Raw genomic sequence first — 21,954 nt, forward strand, 5'->3', positions numbered from 1 at the left:
GGAGGGGAGACAAGATGGCGGCGGCGGCAGAGGGGCTGAGGCGGAGGTGAAGCGCCGCCGGACCGGGCCGCCCGCGCTGCTGCATGCCGGTAAGGCGGCGGGGTTGGGCGCGGCGCCGTGCCTCACTCCCGGGGGGCACCCTGTGTCCTCCCGTGCGCGGGGCGGGAGCGGGGGGCGCCCTCCGGGCCGGGCATGGGACTGCCGGGGCATCAATATCAGAAATCTGTTCCTTCAGCTGATTCCACTGTTCTGGATTTAAAGAAATACCAAAAAAACATAAAAAAAAATCCTTAGTGCAAGAAATACGGCCCGTGCCGGGGCGGGTTTCATTTCCTTATAACTATATTCGTTAATTGCCGCGTTGAGTTTTGCCTCGATGCAGAAAGGAGGGGCAGGGGGGCGCGTCGGAGAGGGTCCACTCAGGGCAAGGGCAGGGCGACGATGCACGGGAGAGGCGGAGGGGACCGGGCCAGTTTATAATATGGGTTTCATAGGCGGTAGGGCTGGGAGGGAGCTTGCTGCATCATGGGGTCCAGCCCCGGAAAGGAGACTCTCCCGGGGAGAGAAGACCGAGGGGAGTTGAATTGTGGCCATCAACTCCCTGTGGCGGGGGCACGAAGAGGATGGAGCTGGGCTGTCCTCAGTGGGGGCAGGTGACAGAGGAGCAGTGGGCTCGAGTTGCAGTAAGGGAAGTTGAGGTTGGATATTAGGAAACACTAAGAGGGTGGTGAAGCACAGAGAGAGCCATCGTGGTTGACCCAGAGGGGTGCTGGACTCTCTGTCTTTGGAGGTGTTTAAGATGCAGCTGGACAGAGCCTTGGCTGGGATGATGCAGTTGGAGCTGGTCCAGCTTAGAGCAGATGTGACCTCCTGAGGTCCCTTCCAGCCCTCATTTTCTATGAGTCTATGACTAATTGGCACTTAGGGTGTTAAAATATCAAGTGTACGCTGGTGGGGGTACACACAGGCCACTGTCCATCTGGAACTGAGTGTGCCGTAAGGAAAAATTTGGGAACCTCTTTTTTAGCTGTCTTTGGTCTCCATTCCTATGGCCTGAAATTAAAAGGGGGGTGGAAAAAAGGGATAGATAGTCAACAAACGTTTCTGTTATCACTAGTAGCAAGTATTGGTTTTCATCGGCAGCAGCCCCTCGATTGGAGGATGATCTGCACCTCAGCTCGTAGATGGGTCTTGGGGTGACTGCAGAGTCCAATCTTGGAGCCCCAGACCCAGCCGCAGAAGCTGCAGGTCTTTCCACTGGGGAGGGTAGGCTGTAGGCCAGGATTTGGTTTTCCCCTCACTTTTTTCATGGGGTAGCATTTCAAAACTGAGAGGCTGCAGATAACTGCTGGACCTGAAGTAGGAGTTTTAGGGAGTTTTAAAAAGTTATGTATTACTTATTTATGTAATCGGTACTATTTGTGAGGAAGAGTTGCACAGTGTTGTGGAGCTGAAGAGGATTTTGCATTTGTTTTATTTTCTATTATGGGCTTCCATTTGTGAGGCAAAGTTGCACAGTGTTGTTTTTGCACTGGGTTTCCTTATCGTACCGTGCGACAGTGCCAAACAGCCGTCATTTGGCAATGGCTGTGGTGTAGGAGCCTGAATGAAGTTGACCCTGTGGGTATGTTCCAGTTGCCTGTAATAAGGACTAGGTCAAAGGCTATTGGGTTTATACTGCTGTGTACAAACTCAGTGTTCTGCCACTACTCCTTAACTAAACAGTCGTGAGCCTTGGAGAGGAAGTATAAAATATTTGAAGTGGATTTCTAGTCAGCTGAAATCTAGTTTATATGTTAGGGGATGGAAGAAGTTGAAGTTTATTCCTGGGCAGAGAAAGTTCAGAAGCATGGAGCCTCTTAGCTGTTCAGGGGCAGTTTTGGGAAGATGTGGCTAATTTTTCTTGCTGCACTGTAGAGTAGAAGCCTGTACTTTTCTATGAAGTAAAAAGTTTGATGTAAATACATCTAAGAAGATACAGTATACCCTGTTCTTGTGAAAGTGTATGATATTTCAGGAAGAGCATAGACCAACTGGAGATGCTTCCTCAGCCTGATGAAGGGTCTTTGTACCCAAAAGCTTGCAAAGAAGAATTTTTCCAGCTATTTGAGCTGGTCTAATAAGAGATATCGGATTTACCCACAGAACCTTGTCTGCCTTTTGCATGACATTCCTCATTAATGCATATTGAGATGTATTACTGATGCATAGAAGTGAGCATCATTAGGCGCTTTTTTGTCATTGAGTTACAATTTATATTTAGAAATAAAGAGAACACTTCAGTTGAAGTGTTCATTTCCTGTTTAGTCCTGTGTATTTGGTTCGTTAGAATCCAATCCAATCCAATCAATAATAGTTGAGCAGAATTGCTTTGAATGTATTATGAAGGCTTTGTTCTAGTTTAATAGGTCAGAATATACTGTATTTTTCTCTGCTTTCTTAAGAATATAGTCTAAGCACACTCAAAACTCAAACAAAATACATTGTCAACCTTTCAAAGTCATCTTGGCTTAGAGAGAAGTCCGATGCAAGCTTTTCCTTATTTCATATTTCAGTGCTGTATGTAGTAAACTTCAGAGGATGAAGAGCTTGGAGTGGCTTCAGGTTCTACAGCTGTCCCTGTGCCTCTTTCCCCTGGTCCCCTGTTGTGGTTTTATAATTGCATCTTCCTCTTTTCTTAAAATATTTATCTTCCCTGTTATTGTGTACATGAGACATGCTTGTAAACAGGGGAAAGCTGACTTCAGATGGCTGTCAAATGAGAAAGTAAACAGTGAAAGAAAATATTGTTCTTCAACCTTTTAAGTTACAGTAATGTTAAATGCTACTTTCACATAAAGTTTTGTTTGTATGAAGTTGCTCAGGTATTTCTCTTTTCAGTGTTGCTCTAACTCCCTTTTTAAAATTAGTACCGTCTAGTCTTTTTTTTTTTTTTTTAAAAAAAGCTCCAAGCCATTTTTATTCGTCTTTAGGTCAGCCTTCCCTTTTGTTTTAGTGCTTGCTTGCTTGTGTGGCCAGGATATAACTATGCTTTTATTACACACAACTTATTTTAAAATTTAAGTATTGCTGAAGTGGAAATTGAAGCATTATGCATGCAAGTACAGTGCAGCACAGTACAATTGTTAGCAAAGGCTGCTAACCCAATAATAGTTTCATAATGTGAAGAATCATTTCCTGGATACTAATCTCACAGTGTTGAACTCGCTTGTGATGTCTAGTCAAATCTGAACCAACGTCTCACATGAAAAACTAAAAAGTTAACTGTAGGTGCCATTTAGTCCCTTTACTGTCAATGAAGCAGATGAAAATCCTGATCTATGCACATTGCTGTCTGTAAATATTTAGGTTGGGCTATTTCTAAATTATGCAAATAGTCAGGAATGTGTGGAATACATTTCCCACTTATAGTCTAACTCCCTCTGCTTCTCTGTCTGGTGATGGTGCTGTGTGATGCTAAAATCCCTTTGCTGCTGTAATTTCTAGCAGTTGTTCTACTGAAACAAGCCTGAGGTCATGTGGACCCTGCGGAGTTTCCATTTGGAGCGTTAGCCTGCACGCTAATAATTTCAGTGTACCTTGGAGCCAAGTACCTGAGGATGCCAAAAGGAAAAACATACTTGTCCTTGAATCACTCTGTGTCCAAACCATGCAACCAGTGGTGCCACTCCCAGTCTGATTTGATATGATGTGTGTGTTTCTCAAGGCTTGAGGAGGATGTCGGTCAATGTGGTTTTTAAAGTGACTGACTCCTCCCCTTTATGACTTGGATGGTTATTGCAAAATTGAGTCCTTATATCTGTATGAAGGTGCACCAGGCAATGTCTGAAAAATCCTATTGTGCAACAGCTTGGAACAAGTCAGAAACTGCATACAGGCAAAACACTAATGCCTGGACAAGCTGCTGACCAGGATGCACAAATCCTGGGTTCATTGACTGATCAACAAATACCAGGATGAAAATAAAGAATAGTTATCTTTCTTATAGGCTTTTTAACACTTAGAAAAGCAAAGGGACTATCCAGGAACAGAACACTTGCCTATTTTGGTCTTTTGAGGTTTTCTTAAATTCTTCTTTGCTTCCATTCTGTGAGTTGCATCTCATGTTGTACTTCAGAGGAAGTGCATTTGGTTAATTCTGTCTAAAAGCCATCCTGGAGTGATGTTGAGATGTATGCATCCCTTGGGGGAAAGAGTGGAAAATAAGCCCTATATAGTTATCCTGTGATAGGGAAATTGATTTTGATACATTGTGGGTTACAAAGTTAAGGAAGTTAGTAGAATTCCAGGAGAGAACTTGAAGCTGCTTTCATGAAAAGGAAACAGCTTTCTGGTCCATTTATGAAAGTGTTCTCATTTCATAACAGCTGCGGCTTCCTGAAGGGTGATTGCACCTGAAAGCTTGCAAAGAACTTTCTTCCAACTACTCGGTTGGTCTAATAGAAGATATCACATCTACCCAGAGAACCTTGCCTGCCTATGTTCGTAGACCAACATGGCTAAAACCAAAAACCCAGTTCTCATTTCAGGGTAGCTGGCTTACAGAATAAAGTGTTTTAATTTGTATCAAGAGCATTGGATTAAATAGTTATTTTTTCACCTTACATGTGGGAAAGTATGGATACTGGTTTTATTTAGAAGCATTAGAAGTTTAAGTTTTATAGTTTCACTACAGCTTTAAAGCATCATTCAACAAAACAGTGGGTAGAGTTGCAGAGCAGGTTGTGGTTATGTACCAAGTTAACAGTACTAGAGTTATGAAAACATTCTGGGGAAAAGCACATTGTAGTGGGTTTAGGGGTTTGCTCAGCCTTTACACTTCAAACAGTTCATTATTTCTTGGACATACTTGCCTCTCAGAAACCATCATCAACATAAGTCAGTACTCATTAAGTTGACATAGCCCTTACAGGGTGCACTCACAGTCCTGATTCTACTGTGGCCCCGAGAAGATGCCTCCAGCTCATTGCTGCTTCCTCCTCACTATAGTCTTTCTTTTCTGCCTGGCCCTGACTCCACTTCTGTAGGGGTGCAGCTGCTTCCAACTTTGCAGCCTTTGGACCCCTTGAGACTCCTCTTTCCTTCCTGTCTATTCTTGGAAGTCTCTTAACTTCCTGTGGCCAGCTAATTATCTTTCTCGGCTAGCCCACTTCTCCTAGGCAGCCTGTAATCACTCGCAACTGCCTGCAACTGGGCTGTAGCCCATGCAAATCTGCACAGTGCTACAGCTGGATGTGTACAATCTGCTGCAAGGCTCTGCAAGCTAGCCTACTACACACATTAAAAAGGAAAAATAGTATCTCCTTGTTTGGTATGTATTATAGAATCTTATCTTGGATGCATATATTGTTTTTAAAGTTTAGTTGACAGTGTTTTGAAACATTGGCCATCCATGTCATGGAAGTAATGTTTATGTTCTTTGTCACAAAATCCAAGTAAGGTAATGGTTTAACTGGGGAGTTCTGGTCAATGTTTGCCACTATATTTTTCAGTAAATGAGCATCTTTAACAGCTTGGACAGTAATGCCTATATTAATATAAGTGCTGATGCTTTGTTGTGGTCTGTGGAGGAGAACAGGTACAGCCACACAGAGTCCTACTCTGAAACATTGGATAGAGGAAGCATTCACCTGTACCAGTCAGCTTTGTGATCTTGTTCTAGTTTGCAGTTTTCAATGGCTACACTGGAGTTTGTGGTTCAGTCTTCAAAACAGCATTGTGTTTACCTGTGGACGTGTTCTCTATTGGGCAATGCATGTCCCAACTACAGTAATAAATATAGTAAATAGAAGTAACTTTTTTGAGATGATTTAAACTAGAGTATCTTAATAGAAGCATAAATATTTTCTTACGTACACTTGAACAAAATATTTAAAGCAATTAGGTTGTATTGTATTTATTTAGGCCTTTGTTTTTCTTGGAGCTTGGTGGAACTGAAATTTTATTTTCTTTCTCTGTCGCTGTGAACACTTAAGTGCTTGACAAATGACATGCAAAGGCATGTCAAGGTAGGTCTATGAGATCTCTTGCTAGGACATCTGTCATCTAGTTAGCAGCAGCTACAGTAAAGGTTCTGGGGTTTCTTCACTCTGAAAATGTAGATTTAGACTTAATAGGATTAGCATTTTTAAAAAATATTAACTTAATAGAAGGAGCATGACATGACATTAATGTATGTGTAGTTGTAAAAAGAAAGTTGAATGGAAGTTCATAGGAAAATAGATCTAGACGAGACCTCATGATATTATCTAGTTCAGCCCCCAGCTCAAGACTGGATCATACCTGACTAAATTTTCTCTCCAGAAAGCTGGTAAAGGCAAAGGTATGACTGCAACTTTTTTCAGTCTTTTCCAAGTGTTAGAAGAGGGCGTGACTCTCGAAAGACTCAGATAATCTGGGATAGTGTTTTGGACAATATTGGGCCAGTTTTGAGTGTGATGGTAAACTTAGTCACCTTGTATAATTTCTCCTAAACTGCAATTTTCCTCTGAAGTGTTCACAACTTATGATGTATAGGGTGAGTGCTTTCTTGTAATACTGGTGAGTCAAAATCCTTTTATTGTTCAAGTTCAAACTCTCTTTACAATCTGCTACTTCAAATATTACTTTAAAAGAGATTAGGGTATGGGAAGTGGGATATTTTATGTGGGTATATGGGGTATTTTACATGGAAAGTGGGTAGGGAATATTTTACAAACTCACCAGGGGGGACCAGCGAGAATTCGGGGAGGCTCTGTTCCCCTGGGCACCACCCAGGGTTACTAGGAATAACGGCCACAAATTGTTAGAGAGAAGGTTCAGGCTGGACATCAGGAGACATTACTTTACAGTTAGGGCTGCCAGGCTCTGGAACGGGCTCCCAAATGAGGTGGTACTCTCTCCTACCTTGGGGGTCTTCAAGACAGATATTTGGCTGGGGTGATATGACCGTGGCACCCATTCCTGCCCAGGACAGGGGGTTGGACCTGGTGATCTGTTTAGGTCCCTTCTGACCCTAAACATTATGAAACTATGAAGTGGATGAAGGTTGGGAGAATGGTGACCATGCAACCAATTTCCTGCTTGTCTAAGTCATTTAAAAGCAACTTTAGTTGGCAGTGGCTTATCAATAGAAAAGTATAAATATAAGCTGAAACTTATTTTTATATTTGTCCAAGTTCCTGAACAGTACGTCGTAAAAGGAGATACCTTTGTATACTGTATTGATATGGAGTTTGAAATGGTTTCATTTTCATTTGGGTTTAGAAGATCTGGGTCCATTAGATGTGTTCAGGTACAAGTTATTGTGAATTTTAGAATGTGGTCCGAGTACCTTCATTTTCTGTGTTAGCCCATTTGCAGGCCAAGCTTCTAACATCCCCTTCATGAGAACTCTTTTTCTGTAGTGTCCTTAAGTTACATGTTGGTCCCAATTTTAGAATCTAATTAGAGTAGAAGGCTGGTTCTGAGGAGACCAGGAGATGCCGGAAATGTCTTTGGGATGAAAGATTCTACTATTGTCTGCTTTTCATGTGAAATGTGTTAAAACTAGAATGCTTTACTTTTATGCATTGTCTCGTTGCTCATTGGTTGTCTCTAACTTGTCACTTAGCCTAATCATAGCCACCTAGGCTGCTGACAGATGTGAAAAAACAAAACAGCACTTTACTGGAAGAAGTAGCGCATTAATTTGACCTGGCTCCCCCACATCTGTATAGATCGGGGCAGGCAATTATTTTGGGAGGAGGGCCGCTTACTGAGTTTTGGCAAGCCATCGAGGGCCGTATGACAGGCAGCCAGGGGCAGATAAATACTAATTTCCTAATTTTTTTAGGGGCCCCATGGCCTGGCAGGCTGCATTTTGCCCACCCCAGTATAGATCATGCACTCCAGCAGGCCTTTTTAGCTGCAGTGTGCTCCCCTTCTAGTGTTGTTGTGCCTTTCCTTGGCTAAGGAGAGCTGAATGGGAGTTACTTCAGAATCCTTCAGGGCCACACCTTGATAAGCCAAAGGGGTGGCTTGAGGGATGAAGTGTTTTGTCCTGGGGCTCTCTCTGAAACCAGAAAATAAGAAACTAAAAAAAAATGTGCATGCTGGCTTTTGCCTCTTGCATACTGGCTCTGTTAATGTTTACCACTGCTTGAGAGATGCTGTTTTAGAGGCAGCATATTTTTCTCAAAGCAAGAGGGGTGGCTGATTAGATACTAATAAGCAGATGTTAATACAGCTCCAAAAACAGATTGTACTTCAGACAGTCTGAGACCTAAATTACCTGAGCTTTCATATGCCATTCCATTTGGAATACAGTGCAGTTTCAGCTAACCTGGACATCACATTTCTATTCATATGAGCTATTTTATATAAGATCCTAAATTATAGCTCTGAGATTAGAATAGAATTTTGCTTGATTAAAAACATCTGTATACTGTACTTCCCTGATAACTTTCTTGGTAGAGCATTAATTTGGTATTAATTCATATCATTGCTGTTAAGGAACTATGTCTTGTGTCTGTTTCAAACATAACTTAAAAATCCTGAATTGTACAACCTGCAGCAAGGACTCAGTTTTCTGGAACTGCAATAAAAATCTGTTCTGAACTGTATTTTAAATAACTTATGTTGAAACAGTATTTATTAAATAATTCAGAAGTATATTAGAGTATGTTTTTTAAAAATAATTGGGCAGTTTGATCATCAAAACTATTTATTTATATGTTAGAATGCTATATTTTAGATGTAGGATTTGTTTTTTTTCAGCCTTAAAGCAGCTGAAAAAATTGTCAGCGTTCCACATTTGGTGATAATGGATCACAAATGGCATCTTGTTTTGACTGCTGTAATGCTCTTTGACTCCTATCTTTCACACCATTGGCTAAACTAAAGCCTTCAGTGCTTCCTTTTCATATCACATAGAATGTGACTCAGATATTGGAGATCCTAATCTGTAATTTACATGTCTGGGCATTTAGAAATAAAGTGATGCCACGCCATGAAATGCACATGTAACCTCTAAAGCTCTTAACAGGCTATTACTAGGTGATCTTTGGCTTTGGAAATCATTTTTTGAAAGGTTCTTCTCTTAGAGATTGTAGGAAAAGAGCATCCTGAGATTGAAATATTTCAGCAAGGTTCTCCATGTTACTAGCATTCATGCAAATGCATCATGTTTGCAAGACTTGTGCTTTACAAGGCAGATTTGTCCAGTGGGACAAGTGTCAAACTCACCCATGCCCTGGGCCAGATCCAGACCATGCGACTCTTTGTGGGACTGATCTAGACCTAGCAACGGGGCCCATGGCAGGGCAAGTGGCAGCAGAGGAGGCACAAACAGCAATGACGGGAGAAATGCTGGAGGCCAAAAGTGAAACAGCCACGAGCCAAGTGACCACAGGGTGAATGGTGGCAGGCCACAAAGCCACAGACCCAGCAGTCATGGGATAAGTAGCCGCAGGGCAAATGGAGCTGCGTTGCCACCAACTGTGCTTGCCTGTCTGTTGCTGATGGGCCCCATAGCCATGGATTCTGTGGCAGGTCCCACTCCCTATTGGCCCTGTCCCCAAAATCCACCAGCAGAAATCTGGATGTGACCCTTGGGCCTTGTTTGATGCCCCTTTCAAGCAGTCTGCTGCTGGAGGGCAGTATGTGGCTATGTGAAGTCACCCACATTGTTTCAGAAAGAGGGGAATGAGAATTTTTATTTTAGCTAAGAAAACATTAGGACTCAGGAGAGGGTCAGGAAATGAGAGATGCTATTACTGTGAATACATTCAGGATCACTGGGAGAGAAGCAGAGTATGCTTGTGCTCGCTTTGTGAGCACAAGTCCTGTTGAGCTTAGTGGATTGGGGACAGTGTTATTCCCTAAGAGTTTGAACAGCCTGCTTCATTGTAATGAGGACATCAGCTTAATTTTGTGGTTTAAGAAAAAAGCTGAGCTTTCGAGTAGTACATAAAGTAACTTCCTATGTGGATTCAAGCAGAACTTTTAAACATCCGACATATGTATAATATAGCTCTATCTTTCTGTACAAAGCCTGCAGTTAAGAGTAAAGGTTTTGTAGTTTGCTTATCACGTTCTTCTTGGCTGTGTTTATGTTCTTCACATTGCAGCTCCTTGGGAAAATACAGGAACTTTTGGAGGTTTATTAACACTTGTTTCCTGATAAGCCATGGTACTCAAACGTGCATTTGAATTTGATTGGATTTGCTATAACAGTGCGATTCAAATGGTTTATAAAATGTGCTCCCGAATCCCTGATCAGTATGCATGTTCCTAACGTTGCTATAAGGAAATTTCCTGCTTCAAACCCTTGTTTTCTGCTGGCCCCAGTAGCTGCATGCTGGATGGGCTGCAGGGGCATTTAAAAATATGTTTAAAATGCTCTACAGGACCAGTGTTGAGTTGTAAAAGTCATCCTACTCCATGCATTTTCCTTCTGTACTCAAATGGGTGCTGATTATATTGTCTCGTTCTGCTTCCAATTACTTTTGCCTTAAGAAGAAAGCAACTGTGGCTTTTTGTGCATGCATATTTTTATTTTTTTTGAGAGAGAGACAGTTGTTTGATTGGTTCAGTGCTGAGGCCATCTGTGTAATCATTTGCTTGATACTTGCCAGTTCTTGATTGATCAGAACCTTAATTTGATGGCCTCTGTGGTAGATTGGAAATGTTTGTTTTGTTTTCCTGCCTTTTTTTTTCTTCTAGATAAAGTCTTATAAACTGGTGAAGGAGTAAGAGCATTAGAGGGTGGGTAGGGAGATGTTTACAATATAGACTTAGTTACATATTTAATTTATTATACAGTGCTTAGAGCTAAGGATTGGTGTAGCATAATTTAAACAAATAAATGCATCTTGTGTTAAAGAAACATTGTTTTCAAGCATCTTAAAATAAGGCAGACTTCCATTCTGTTGTCAAGCAATCACTACAGCTGAATGAGTGACACATTCTAGCACAGAAACTGAAACTGGAATTGCCCTTTATAAACTTCTAGTCAAATTTGTTCTTGATACTGAAATGGTGACACTGGATCAAAAAGATGAGGAAAGCTTTGTCTCTGATGAAGAAAACTGTTGCTTATGGAAGCTTATACATTTCTGATTTAGTTGATCTATAAAATGCAACTCTAGCCTGCCTTTGGCCCAAGAGGGAAATTTTGATGAAAGTGAGTTGCTGGTAACTAACATTCGTTTATAATTTTCCTTAGGTCTAGCCTCCATGGAGTGATTGACTGGAATAACTATTCTGTTTTGGAATAAGCTGGTTTATAGTGTATAGAGAATTTAACTACCAAATAACTTTACATTGAGCTTGGCCTACATTTTTAGGAACAATATCAATAGATGTAGTGGGGAAGAGAGCACACTTGAGTCTTGCTGCTTTCTAGACAGACAAGGCTTTTTGGGTAAATCTGATATCTTTTATTAGACCAACTCAGAGAGTTGGAAAAAATTCTTCTTTGCAAAGCTTTTGGGCACAAACACCTGGCTGCCTTTTAGGTACTTCATTGCAATATGCTCATGTTTTCCAGCAGTTCAGAGTGAAATGCTGCATAGAGTTGTCATCGTGGAAATTTAAAGGTTGCTTATGGTATTTGGGAAAATATGTATTAGTCAAATCTGCAGAAGCCAAAATGATCCGGCTGATTCTGTATCTATCTAGGCAAGAAATGGTATAGGAGGAAGATTAAATAAAACTTGCCCACCTAGCTGCAAACAAATTTTCCCCATTTTTTGAGAGAAAAATGTAAATACTCTTTGTAATTTTAAAGCACTACTTCTCTCAAGCTGTTGCAGTCAATTGTGAAATATTACACTCAACTTCTACTAGGAAGAATGACATGTAGTAGTTCTATTGCCATTCTATGATTATTTTTTGAGAATTGGACTGAGAATTCTCAGTAGTTTAAGTGGTTGTTTTTCAAGCTGTCTTCAATAAAGGTTTAAATTTGCTGTCTCCATATCCACTTACCTCTGTCCCTTGCCAAATAATTTTATTTTAAGCCCAGAGGTCAAAAAACTTTTCTAGCAAGTTGCATTGTAATATTTGTACACATTTTGCTTAAAACTCTAGCTCTTCTTTAGAGGAGGAATGAGTATTCTAAAAGTCTGATAAATACTATATTGATAAGGACTTAATATTTTAGGGTCTTTGAAGTTAAGAAAAGAAAGAAACCCAACATCATGCTTTTAGTTCTTGGACAACAGAGTATTCCTAGTGGGGCCCCAGTTCTTAAGATGTGACTAATGAAAGGAGCAACACATTGTTTATAGCATGTATTAATAGGGCTTGGTGTATGCCCTTTTAGCTTGTTTCTTAATAGAAGTAAGCATAAAAATTGCTCTCCCAACCCTTTGAAGATTGTTGTTCCAACCTATGTGAGACTAAAGTCCTCATGGGTAGCTGAATATTTTTAGCAGCTTTGTCACATAAAATGGGAAAAGTGATGTAAATGTCTGGATTTACAGCAAGGGAGCAATAGCTTAATTCGGACAAAATGACAAATGGCATTCCGTTAACTTGTCACAGTAACATCGCAGATACCCACCTCTGAGGAATGAGACCTAGCACTAAATGGCCCCAGCACAGGTGAAGGATTGAAAGCAATCTTTAGCCATTTAAGGACTACCTTTTTATTTTCCCTGCATGACTGGGATGCATTGTATGCTACATTATTTTGGTCCAACCTTTTTGGCAGGTGTGCCAGAAATTAAGCCCTGTACCCTCCCTGACTGCCACTTTGATCCCTTTCCCCTGCCCACTCTGCTACTGTGCTTTCTGCTCCTCTCCTGATTTCTGCTCTTTGCCCCATCTGCTGCTATGCTGCTGACCCTGGTCCCCAGTCTGCTGTGTGCCACAAACAGAAGCTGCCCATGCCACTTTTGGCCTGTTCTGCAGGTTGGTTGCCCCTGTTATGGATCTTAACAGGATTAACTGCCTTAACTTTCTGAAGTTACCTGTTCCGCCTTTTTCTGTGTGCTGTGAAATGAATATTTTGAGATTCTCAGAGTTCTTGCAGATGAAGTGCAAAATAATTTAAAGTGTATTTAGGAACCTACCTACTGAGCAGTTCCTAAGTTGCAGTGAAGCAAAAATTGTTTGGCCATGTTTGTTAAGGGATCTGTAGCTAAATAGTCCCACTATTCTGTAATATGTAGTAGGGAAGTTCCTAGATATAAGGCAAGGGGATTTGAAATGGATCAGTGAGAGCCCAGACTATCTGTAGTTTAACTGAAATTCTTCATAACTATTCACAAAAACAGCAATTTTATGACTGCAGTGATAATGAGGCAGGAAATGGGTGACTGCAAGGTTGATATGTTCCATGAAAAATGTATAACTATGCAAAAAATATGTATTAAAGCATAGAGGCTGGTAACAGTAAGTAATGGTTTGTAACTATTGAGAGTTAGTAGAAATGTAAACTCTAGTTTCTTCATCTGTATTATATTTCTTGGTTTTGGAAGCTAATTTTTCGACAGGGTTGGATCAATTAAGCTATTTTTAGAATGCTGTTGATTTAACAGATGTTGTTTCTGTTTCCTCTTATGTTGCCCATTTTTCAGAAGTGTTAACGTGCTATTTGTACTTTAGTTGCTGAATATACTTAAACTATGATTAGCTGACAATACAGAAGCATTACCAGGGGATGTTTCTGGCATATTTATCCACTGTTTTAGCATCCTATCAGTTATCCTACCTGTGAATATGAGAGACAGAGATTTACACATGCAACTTTTACTACATTTAATTGCAGTCATGTGTTACTGTAAGCACACAGGTAAGATCCTAACTAGACCTCTCAAGACTGTGGGTGCAGAACTGTGCTGTTGAATGCAAAACCGGACTATATGAATCCGTTTTAAAAAGTGGGCCCTTAAGTCTGGTCTGGTATTTACATGTTGTGATTTGATTAAAAGATGCCTTTTGAGTTGTAATAGTCTAGATTAAATCTTTCCAGTCACTGTAGTAACACTTTCTAATATTTCGCTTTTCTTTCCAGAGAAGACTTTTGTTTGAAAATCCCTAACTTGGTTTCTAAAATGATTTTTCAGCTTTTCAAAGAAAATGTTTTTGAGAGAGGTGCATATGCTGAAGGTGGGAAAAGATATCTGAGAATAATGAACCAGAAAAGCAAAATCTTTTTTCTGTGTTGTTTGGGAATATAAAGCACTGAATTAATTTGTCTTGATTACCATATGTGGAGGAAAAATGGGTTTTATAGAGTAATGGAAACAAATGATAGTGTCAGAATTGGCTTTTAACTGTTCTTGGTACAACTTGAAAGTACATGATCATGTGACCTATGTTGTTTGCTCTTTTGAGAGAAAAACGGCTATCAAACATGAAGCCAGTTATGTAACTATTTAAAAAAATACTTCAGTCTCAAAGCTTGCTCTCCTTTTACAATTCCAGTTTTACAGCTGCTTGCTTTAAGGATGAAGTCAGGGCACTTGTTCTAGGAAGCAGCTGTATTGGGTACAGCTTATGGCGAGTGTACTACTCAGTCAGAAGGCAGGGCAGATTACAGACTGACTAAACTGGAGTGTACCACTTACTATAATGAGTAGTGGAATATCACAGTATACCCAGTCCAACAGGAGCTGTTGATTAAACAAAGTTTGATATGATCTTGGTGTTTTCCAAACCCCTTTTCATTTCTGTCCCTCAGTTTGCTCCATGACGAAACAAGGAAAATGACTCAAAGGATGTATGCAGACAAGGTTCTTTGAGTAAATGTGGCATCTTTTATTAGATCAACTGAATAATTGAAAAAAGTTCTTTGCTTTCGGGCACAGGCACCCTTCCTTAGGCATAGGGAGAGCGTGGTGGTCTTTGTCTTCTCCTTAGGATCTGAATAGAAACTTAAGCCAATATGCAAAATGCAGGTCTGAAAATGCAAATGCTTGGCAGGGAAGATCCAAGGGGATAGGAGTTAATGGGTGTGAGACAGGTTGGATCTCGTACCAAATGGATCTAGACTGTGCTGGGACAAGAAATGTAAAACCTGCCAACACATCTCCACCGCTCCCACAATAACTACACCTCACAAGAAAACCATCACCATTCCTGGATCTTATACCTGCACCTCCTGCAATGTAATATATCTCATCCAGTGCACTGAATTCCGAGATGGAAACTATGTCAGAGAAACCAAACAACAACTGCGTACCAGAATGAATGCACAATGAAAATGTATCAAAGACCAGAATAACCAGTTACCTGTGAGTGCACATGTCTCACAAAATGACCACAGTCTCTCTAATCTCTCAGTTCTAATCCTCAAAGGGAATTTGCAAAACACCTTTCATAAATGAGTCCATGAACTTCACTTCATAAAGGTACTAGATACAAAAAATCATGGACTAAATGTAGACATTGGATTTATGGCGCATGTAACCCTGTCCGATAACCCCAGGTAACCTCCCTGTACTTTCCCAGCTGCATTTTATCACCTCTTGACTTTCCCCTCTTTTGTTCATTTTCCCCCTGCCAACCTGTTTCACGCCTGTTAACTCCTATCCCGTTGGATCTTCCCGGCCAAGCGTTTGCATTTTCACACACCTGCCATGGCCCACTGCCCTGTGCCGCCGCCCACCATTGCGTGCTGCTGCTGTGGGGCTCCACGGCCTGCTGACAGACCTTGCACCTGGTCAATTGTGCACCGTCTGTCAGCAGCTTGTAGGGCGGTGGGTAGCGGTGTGCAAACACCCCCCTGCTCTGTGTCTGGCTCCATGTGCAAGCACCCCCCTGCTCACATCCAGCCACCACCACTAGAAGGGGTACAGTTCTTAAAAAAGGTTGAAAACCCCTGCCTTAGACTAACCTGGCTACGACCAACATCCTTAAAGGATGTATAGTTGATTAGCAAGTGTTGGGAGACTAATTCAGAACTGCATGAATGGTACTGTGAAACAAGGCAACACCTGGCACTTTCCTTCTGTAGTTGCAAAAACATGTTAAGGACCAAAATTCATATAAATAGTCCTTATTCATGGAAGTGAACGTAAGCAGGGGAAGCAGGATAGTCCAGTGAATAGAGTGCTGGAATGTGATCTAGGAGGCTTTATTCCTGACTCGGCCACTGACTGCCTGGGTACTCTTGGTTGTGCTACTTAATCTTCCTGTGACTCTGGTTCATCCCCTGTAAAATGAGGATAACCCATAATTCTCTCTCTGGAGCATTTTGAGAACTAACGATTAAGAATTGTTCAAAGAGAATACACATTTGCAGGGTCAGACTTTGATAGCAGTTACATTGTAGCCTCATAATATCTTGTTTTCTCTCATTCTTAACTTTCTCAGGAATTACCCAAGAATGACAGGTTTCAGCACAAAGATCAACTATTTTGGGGTTGCTTGAACCAAATCCGATGAGCCATTTTGAGCTGTCAAAGCAGGGAGAAGTATCGCAGTCTATTTTGGAACGAGCATTGCAGAATCATTTTCTTGCCTAAATCACTCGCAGTACAGGGCTGAAGAACATACCCCTTTTCTTACTCTGTAGCCATCTTCTCAGCCTTTATTTACAGTACCACGGGAACTCTAGCCATAGACCCCACTGCCAAAACAAAAGTAGTCCTGTTGCAAAGAGAAAACAACCTGAGGCAGGTGTCACTATCTGGGTATATTCAGATGGGGAGTGTAGAGAAACTGAGACAATTCTGATCATCATACTTGGCCCTAGTGTCACCACCAGTGGCCAGACTGTTATGTTTCTTAGACAAAGTACAGCAAAGGAGCCTTGTGTGTGCAGGGTTTTCCGGAGGAGGATAATGAGATGTTACAGATGTTTATGGGCAGCTCCTCCCAAGACTAAGGGGCAGGCTGAGAGGAAGCATAAAAACACTTATCTGTAAGTTGAGCAAGGGGATGATGTTGGTGGGCTTCACTGGCTCTTTAGTAGTTGGTGCTGACCTCTCATTCCTGCATGTGAGAAGATAGACTATGAAGGGCCTCCGGGGCAGAGACAAGGAACCTACATATGAAGCAGTAGAATAGGGAGGCAGTAGAGGCATTCAAAGAGGTTGGTATGTCAGAGTGACGAGCAGCTGTTTGATTAATCAAGAGGGGAGATGATGAAAACCTGGATAATGGTGAAAGAATATGGGCTTTCCTGGCCATTCACACAGTCAGGAGATGCTATGCAAAAAGAATCTGCATGGCTGAAGCCTGGACTGAATGTAACCATCCAGACAAGACAGATACAAAGATGACATCCAGGTACAGGCCTGACAGCCAGCATGGTGGTGATATTGTCCAGTGACAGAAAAAGATGGAGAAGGGAAGAATTAAATGCTGACCTCCTCACCAATATCACCCTAATCCAATTCCATCCTAAACTTCCTTTAGTATGGCTTCTGCTCCTTGTACTCCTTGAAATCATTCTTATTAACGTTCCCAACCTCTTCCCAAAAGCTATTTATACATCCTTATTTCTTTTTCCCCATGTCCTGTCTCCCAGAGACCTTGATTCCCTTTGTGATAGTTTCCAATCCCCCATCCCTTTTTTTTCAATTACAGTTTCTCTTTCTTTCATTTTTTGCTATTTTCAGGAATAAGCAGCTTGTTTAATTTTGGGGAGTTACATTTCTTCAAGGAAAGAAAACAGCTTTTCAGAGTTGCTTTTAGTAGTTTTAGTTGCTGGTGGTACAATATTCTAATTAGAAAGCATTGGAGAGAGCTGAGGAGGATATTCACTGCTCTTTTTTTCCCCCTGCATCTCTACCACTCTCACCCAGAGGTGCAGATTCCACCTGTCACCGCCCCCACATCTCTGCACATCGTTGCTCAAGCATTATACGCTCAAACTGTCTGAAATTTTTTGCACCTACTTTTCTGCTCATTTCCGGTTTTCTCTTCTCCTGCCTTAAAACAAGGAATAACTTGTTAAAAATGTGTTAGTTAATTTACTAATATTATCGATAGCTTTCAAAATTCCCATCTTCTCCAGTATTTGTATTTTCACACTTGTTCACTCAGCTGGCACACTGAATGTAGACTCTTGAGTTCTCCTTGACTGTCAGTTTCACTTTCATGCTGTCACATTACCTAGTGTATTGCAAAGAGTGGTGCAGCCTTCCTGTTGCCAAAACTGCCACTGATTTTATTTTTTTAAATATGTTAAAATTCAAAAGTCCTCATTTTTTGTGTGTGTGTTTTTTTTTTTGTTTTTTGTTTTTTGTTTTTTTACAAGAGTTGTTGCATTTGTTTTAGAGCATTTTATTTCCAAAACCCAAACTTCAGGCCAAGTTGACTGGAAAGTGTCCTTGAATTCAGCTGAATATGTTAGTAAATATCTGCATGTCAGGATATATAGATAAGAAATGTTGAAAGCTGTCTCTGAAAGTGACCTCATGTGTGTCCATTAATGTAAGGTGTTTAATTACCCATCATTTAACTTTTTCTGCTATGTTAAATATTTGTATTGTAATCGTTGATCTAGTCTTGTACGTTATACTTCATTTACAGAAACGTACACTTGTGCACATCTTCAGTTGATTTGACTAGTGCTGCAGTGAACAAGAGACTAGCTAAAGGAATAAAGACGCGTTTTCTACTGTTGAGGCTTCTGGGCCCAGCTTGACAATACTGGCCTGGCATTAAACCAACGGCTGTGTTTGCTGCATGCTTATTCTTAATTGTTCAGTATGTTGCATAACACTCTGGCTTAAGGGACAAAACAGGAATGTTGGAAACTTGCTTTTAGTTTAGGACATTTGGTTTAGGACAGCCATGTCTTAGTCTCCTTGCTTGGTATAAGGCTCAGTATAGCATCATAAAGATGCAACACTACCAGTTGCATGGGATTTTTCTGGTTTTTGTCTTTGAGAAGGATGCCTTTGCGCTTAGGGAAGTTGGTGTCAAGACTCACTTGAATGAGAAAGTGGAGAACAGTTCCTAGCTATTTAAATAGTTCTTGAAGAAGCAGAATTGAATTCCTACACCTTATCCTAAGGCTATTTATGAGCAATTGCGTGTCTGACTGTAGACCGTATTATAGTAACAACATCTCTAACATACACGACTTTTTTTTTTTCAAAGTAAAATTCTCCTAATGCCATTGGTAAATAGTAAAATGATGTGTTCTGACATTATAATCCTCCCAACTGTGTGTAGCCATTGCTGACACCTATGTTTTGAGCCCATTTTAAGACGAGCTAACATTTTTCAAACTAGAGCAACCTATTAAATAAAACATAGGGAAAAACCTTTTACTAGTAATGGTTCTTTTGCTTAGCTAACTGGCTATAATGTATTGGGAGTACTTTATCAGTGATCTTTTTTTCTTTTCTTTAGGCCGTTTCCTAGAAACATGATTGCTTGCTGGTCTTGATCTCACAGCTTTGTGTGAAGACTTCTTCTCTGATAATGTCAAGTTCGGGCTATCCTCCTAACCAAGGAGCATTCAGCACAGAACAGAGTCGTTACCCTACGCACTCTGTCCAGTACACCTTCCCTAGCACCCGACATCAGCAGGTAAGGAGCAGATGATATTACGTGAACCATTAACTCATGTAACTTGGTTATTCCATTATGTGTTATCAACTCAGTTAATCCATTTGTCAGGTGTATGTTTCTACCAATTTAATCTAGGTCAAGGATGTTTGAAAAACAATGCAGTTTCTAAGTATTGGACCCAATTAAAACTAATGGGGGAAATGTACAATTATGCCATGGCGCAAAAGCTAACATTGCTACTCTGAATAAAAAGTGGCATGTGGTATATTAATAGTTGCCTACCCAATCTGTGAAAAATGTTAAAGCACGCTAAGAAAAATGTTCTCAGTGTCTGTTATGCAGTACTTCCTGTTTTTGTCTCTGTAAATCCCTTCAAAAAAGAAGAATCTGATCAGTTTCAGTATCTAGTTTGTCTGTCTTAGAAAGTGTGGAATAGTAATATAATATATTTTACATGAAAGAGTCCTCTCCAAGATAGGACAGTCTCTTCAGTCTCACTTCCTCTAGTTTTATTTTTAAAGTGTAAAGCTCAAGCATAAATATGTGTAAATCGGCCTGGAGCGATAGAGGAAACGTTTGGCCACTGAGCAAAGTGGCTGCCAAAGTTAGTTGAATAAATAGTGGGTTTAAAAGTTTTTTTGCTGAAAATGTTTGATTTTTTTGGAACTGCGTCTATCTTCTGCTTGCTGGCTTGACTTTTTTTGGAAGACAATCAAGAAGATTTGTATGTTTCCTTTTGAATAAGTAACACATGCTCCAGTGGGAAAACTAATATAAATTTTCTCTCTTGGCAATGGGTTTTTATTTTAACTTGAATGAGTTTATCATGGGGTTGTGTATTCCAAATTCTTTTCTTTTGTTTGTTCTTTCATCTAATAACGTTTGCTTATTGGACCAGATGTAGCCAGTGCACTGAATGGTGTGCATTGTCAAATACTGACAGAACAGTGCTTACAAGTGCCACCAAAACTCAGCCTAGGTTATGGCAGGAGTGTGTTCTGTTGTGCTTTTGACAGGATGCAGAGAGTTTATCGTTGCCCAGCTCCTCCTTCTTTGAAGAACCCAGTGTGGCTTCAGTGCACTTGTGAGCAAGGGGAGAATATGGGTTTACAGTACATCTTCACCACCTATCGTGTCAGGGTGGCAGGGACCAGGGTGGCCATCAAAGAGAGCTTTGACTCTTGTAAGCCATAACCAAAGCTGCTGTTCATTGTCTTGATTTGCTGGCACAGATCACCTGAAAGGATTTCACTTTGATCCTTTGATCCTATCCTTACTCATCACTGTTAAGCTTCTGCTCTGCCCTGCAGCTTCCCCAGTGCAAGGTGAACTGTGCAGAATTGCCAACTTAGAATTCCCCTGGTTTAGCAAAACCCTTGGCTACTGCGTTAAGGTAGCTTTGGGTCCCTTAGCCATTGTAGCTCTGCAAAGGAACTTGAGAACAATTGAGGTCCGTCCTATTATGCTTTTTAGATTACCAGTGGTGAGGAGGATACATCCTGCAGCTAATGTCCTCTTTCATGGCTTGTTACAAGTGGTTTAGCCTCTCAAGCATTAGTTCTGCTTCCATATTTTCTTAAAGAATTGGATAACGATCTGTAAATTAAAATAAATACGTTATTGTTTGGTTTACTGTTTTAGGCCCTTCCTCCTTAGGTTATAAACTTTGGGTCAAGGATTCTCTCATCCTGTTCTGTACAGCATAAGTTTAATCTGTAAGATAAACCTACTGTCTGTAGTGGCGGTATCCTTGAGCACATAGAGTTCCTTTGAGTAGACTGTCCCATAGACCAGAAGGAGCCCCGGTGGGCTTATTGACACTGTCATCAGCCTGCCCTATTGCTGCACAGAGGCAGTGTGTATACTGTTTCAGGTTTAGGAGGAGGCAGTCTGCCCTGTGCTGTGGATTCAAGGTCATCACCATTAGGGCCTGTAAGTTTATCATGTAGATGTAGTCTTAGAGATGCTACTGTAGGAAGTCTTGAGGCAAAAAACCCCTACATATATGTGCTGTCGGTTCTGAGGGGTGTTTTATTGCCTATCCCGTGCTGTTGTGCTGGTTAGGAATGTCTAGTGACATATTGGACATTTAAGCAAATGTATAGGCTTGCTGAGATGTAAAGAATTGATTCCTACACAGTCAGATGGATTGCAGATTGGCTGAAGGGTCATACTCAGAGGGTGGTGGTGGACGGATCATATTCAGCCTGGGGAGGATTGGGCAGCGGAGTCCCCCAGGGCTCGGTCCTCGGGCCCGCGCTGTTCAATTTCTTTATCAGCGATTTAGACGATGGGGTGAAATGCAACCTGTTTAAATTTGCTGGTGATACAAAAATTTGGGGTGAGGTGAGCATGCTAGTAGGGAGGGAAAGACTGCAGCAAGACCTGGATAGGTTGCAGGGGTGGGCTAACAAACGCAGGATGCGTTTCAATACTGACAAGTGCAGGGCGCTGCACGTGGGCAGTAGTAACCAGCAGCACTCTTATAAGATGGGAAACTCCCTTCTTGAGAGC

General features: G+C 41.0%; 1 protein-coding gene across 4 annotated transcripts in view; it reads left to right on the plus strand.

Moving 5' to 3' along the window:
* The window catches only part of NCOR1 (nuclear receptor corepressor 1), a 98,909-nt gene continuing 76,955 nt past the window's right edge, over positions 1-21,954 (plus strand). For all 4 annotated transcript variants that reach the window (XM_019545761.1, XM_019545762.1, XM_019545763.1 and 1 more), the window contains exons 1-2: positions 1-89; positions 19,279-19,458. In XM_019545761.1, coding sequence (XP_019401306.1) covers positions 19,351-19,458 — 108 coding nt within the window. In that variant the 5' untranslated portion in view covers positions 1-89; positions 19,279-19,350. The remainder of the gene's footprint in view (positions 90-19,278; positions 19,459-21,954) is intronic.

The sequence above is a fragment of the Crocodylus porosus genome, unplaced genomic scaffold (genome assembly GCF_001723895.1).
Source record: "Crocodylus porosus isolate Cpor-Errol unplaced genomic scaffold, CroPor_comp1, whole genome shotgun sequence".
NCBI classification, from domain to species: Eukaryota; Metazoa; Chordata; order Crocodylia; family Crocodylidae; genus Crocodylus; species Crocodylus porosus.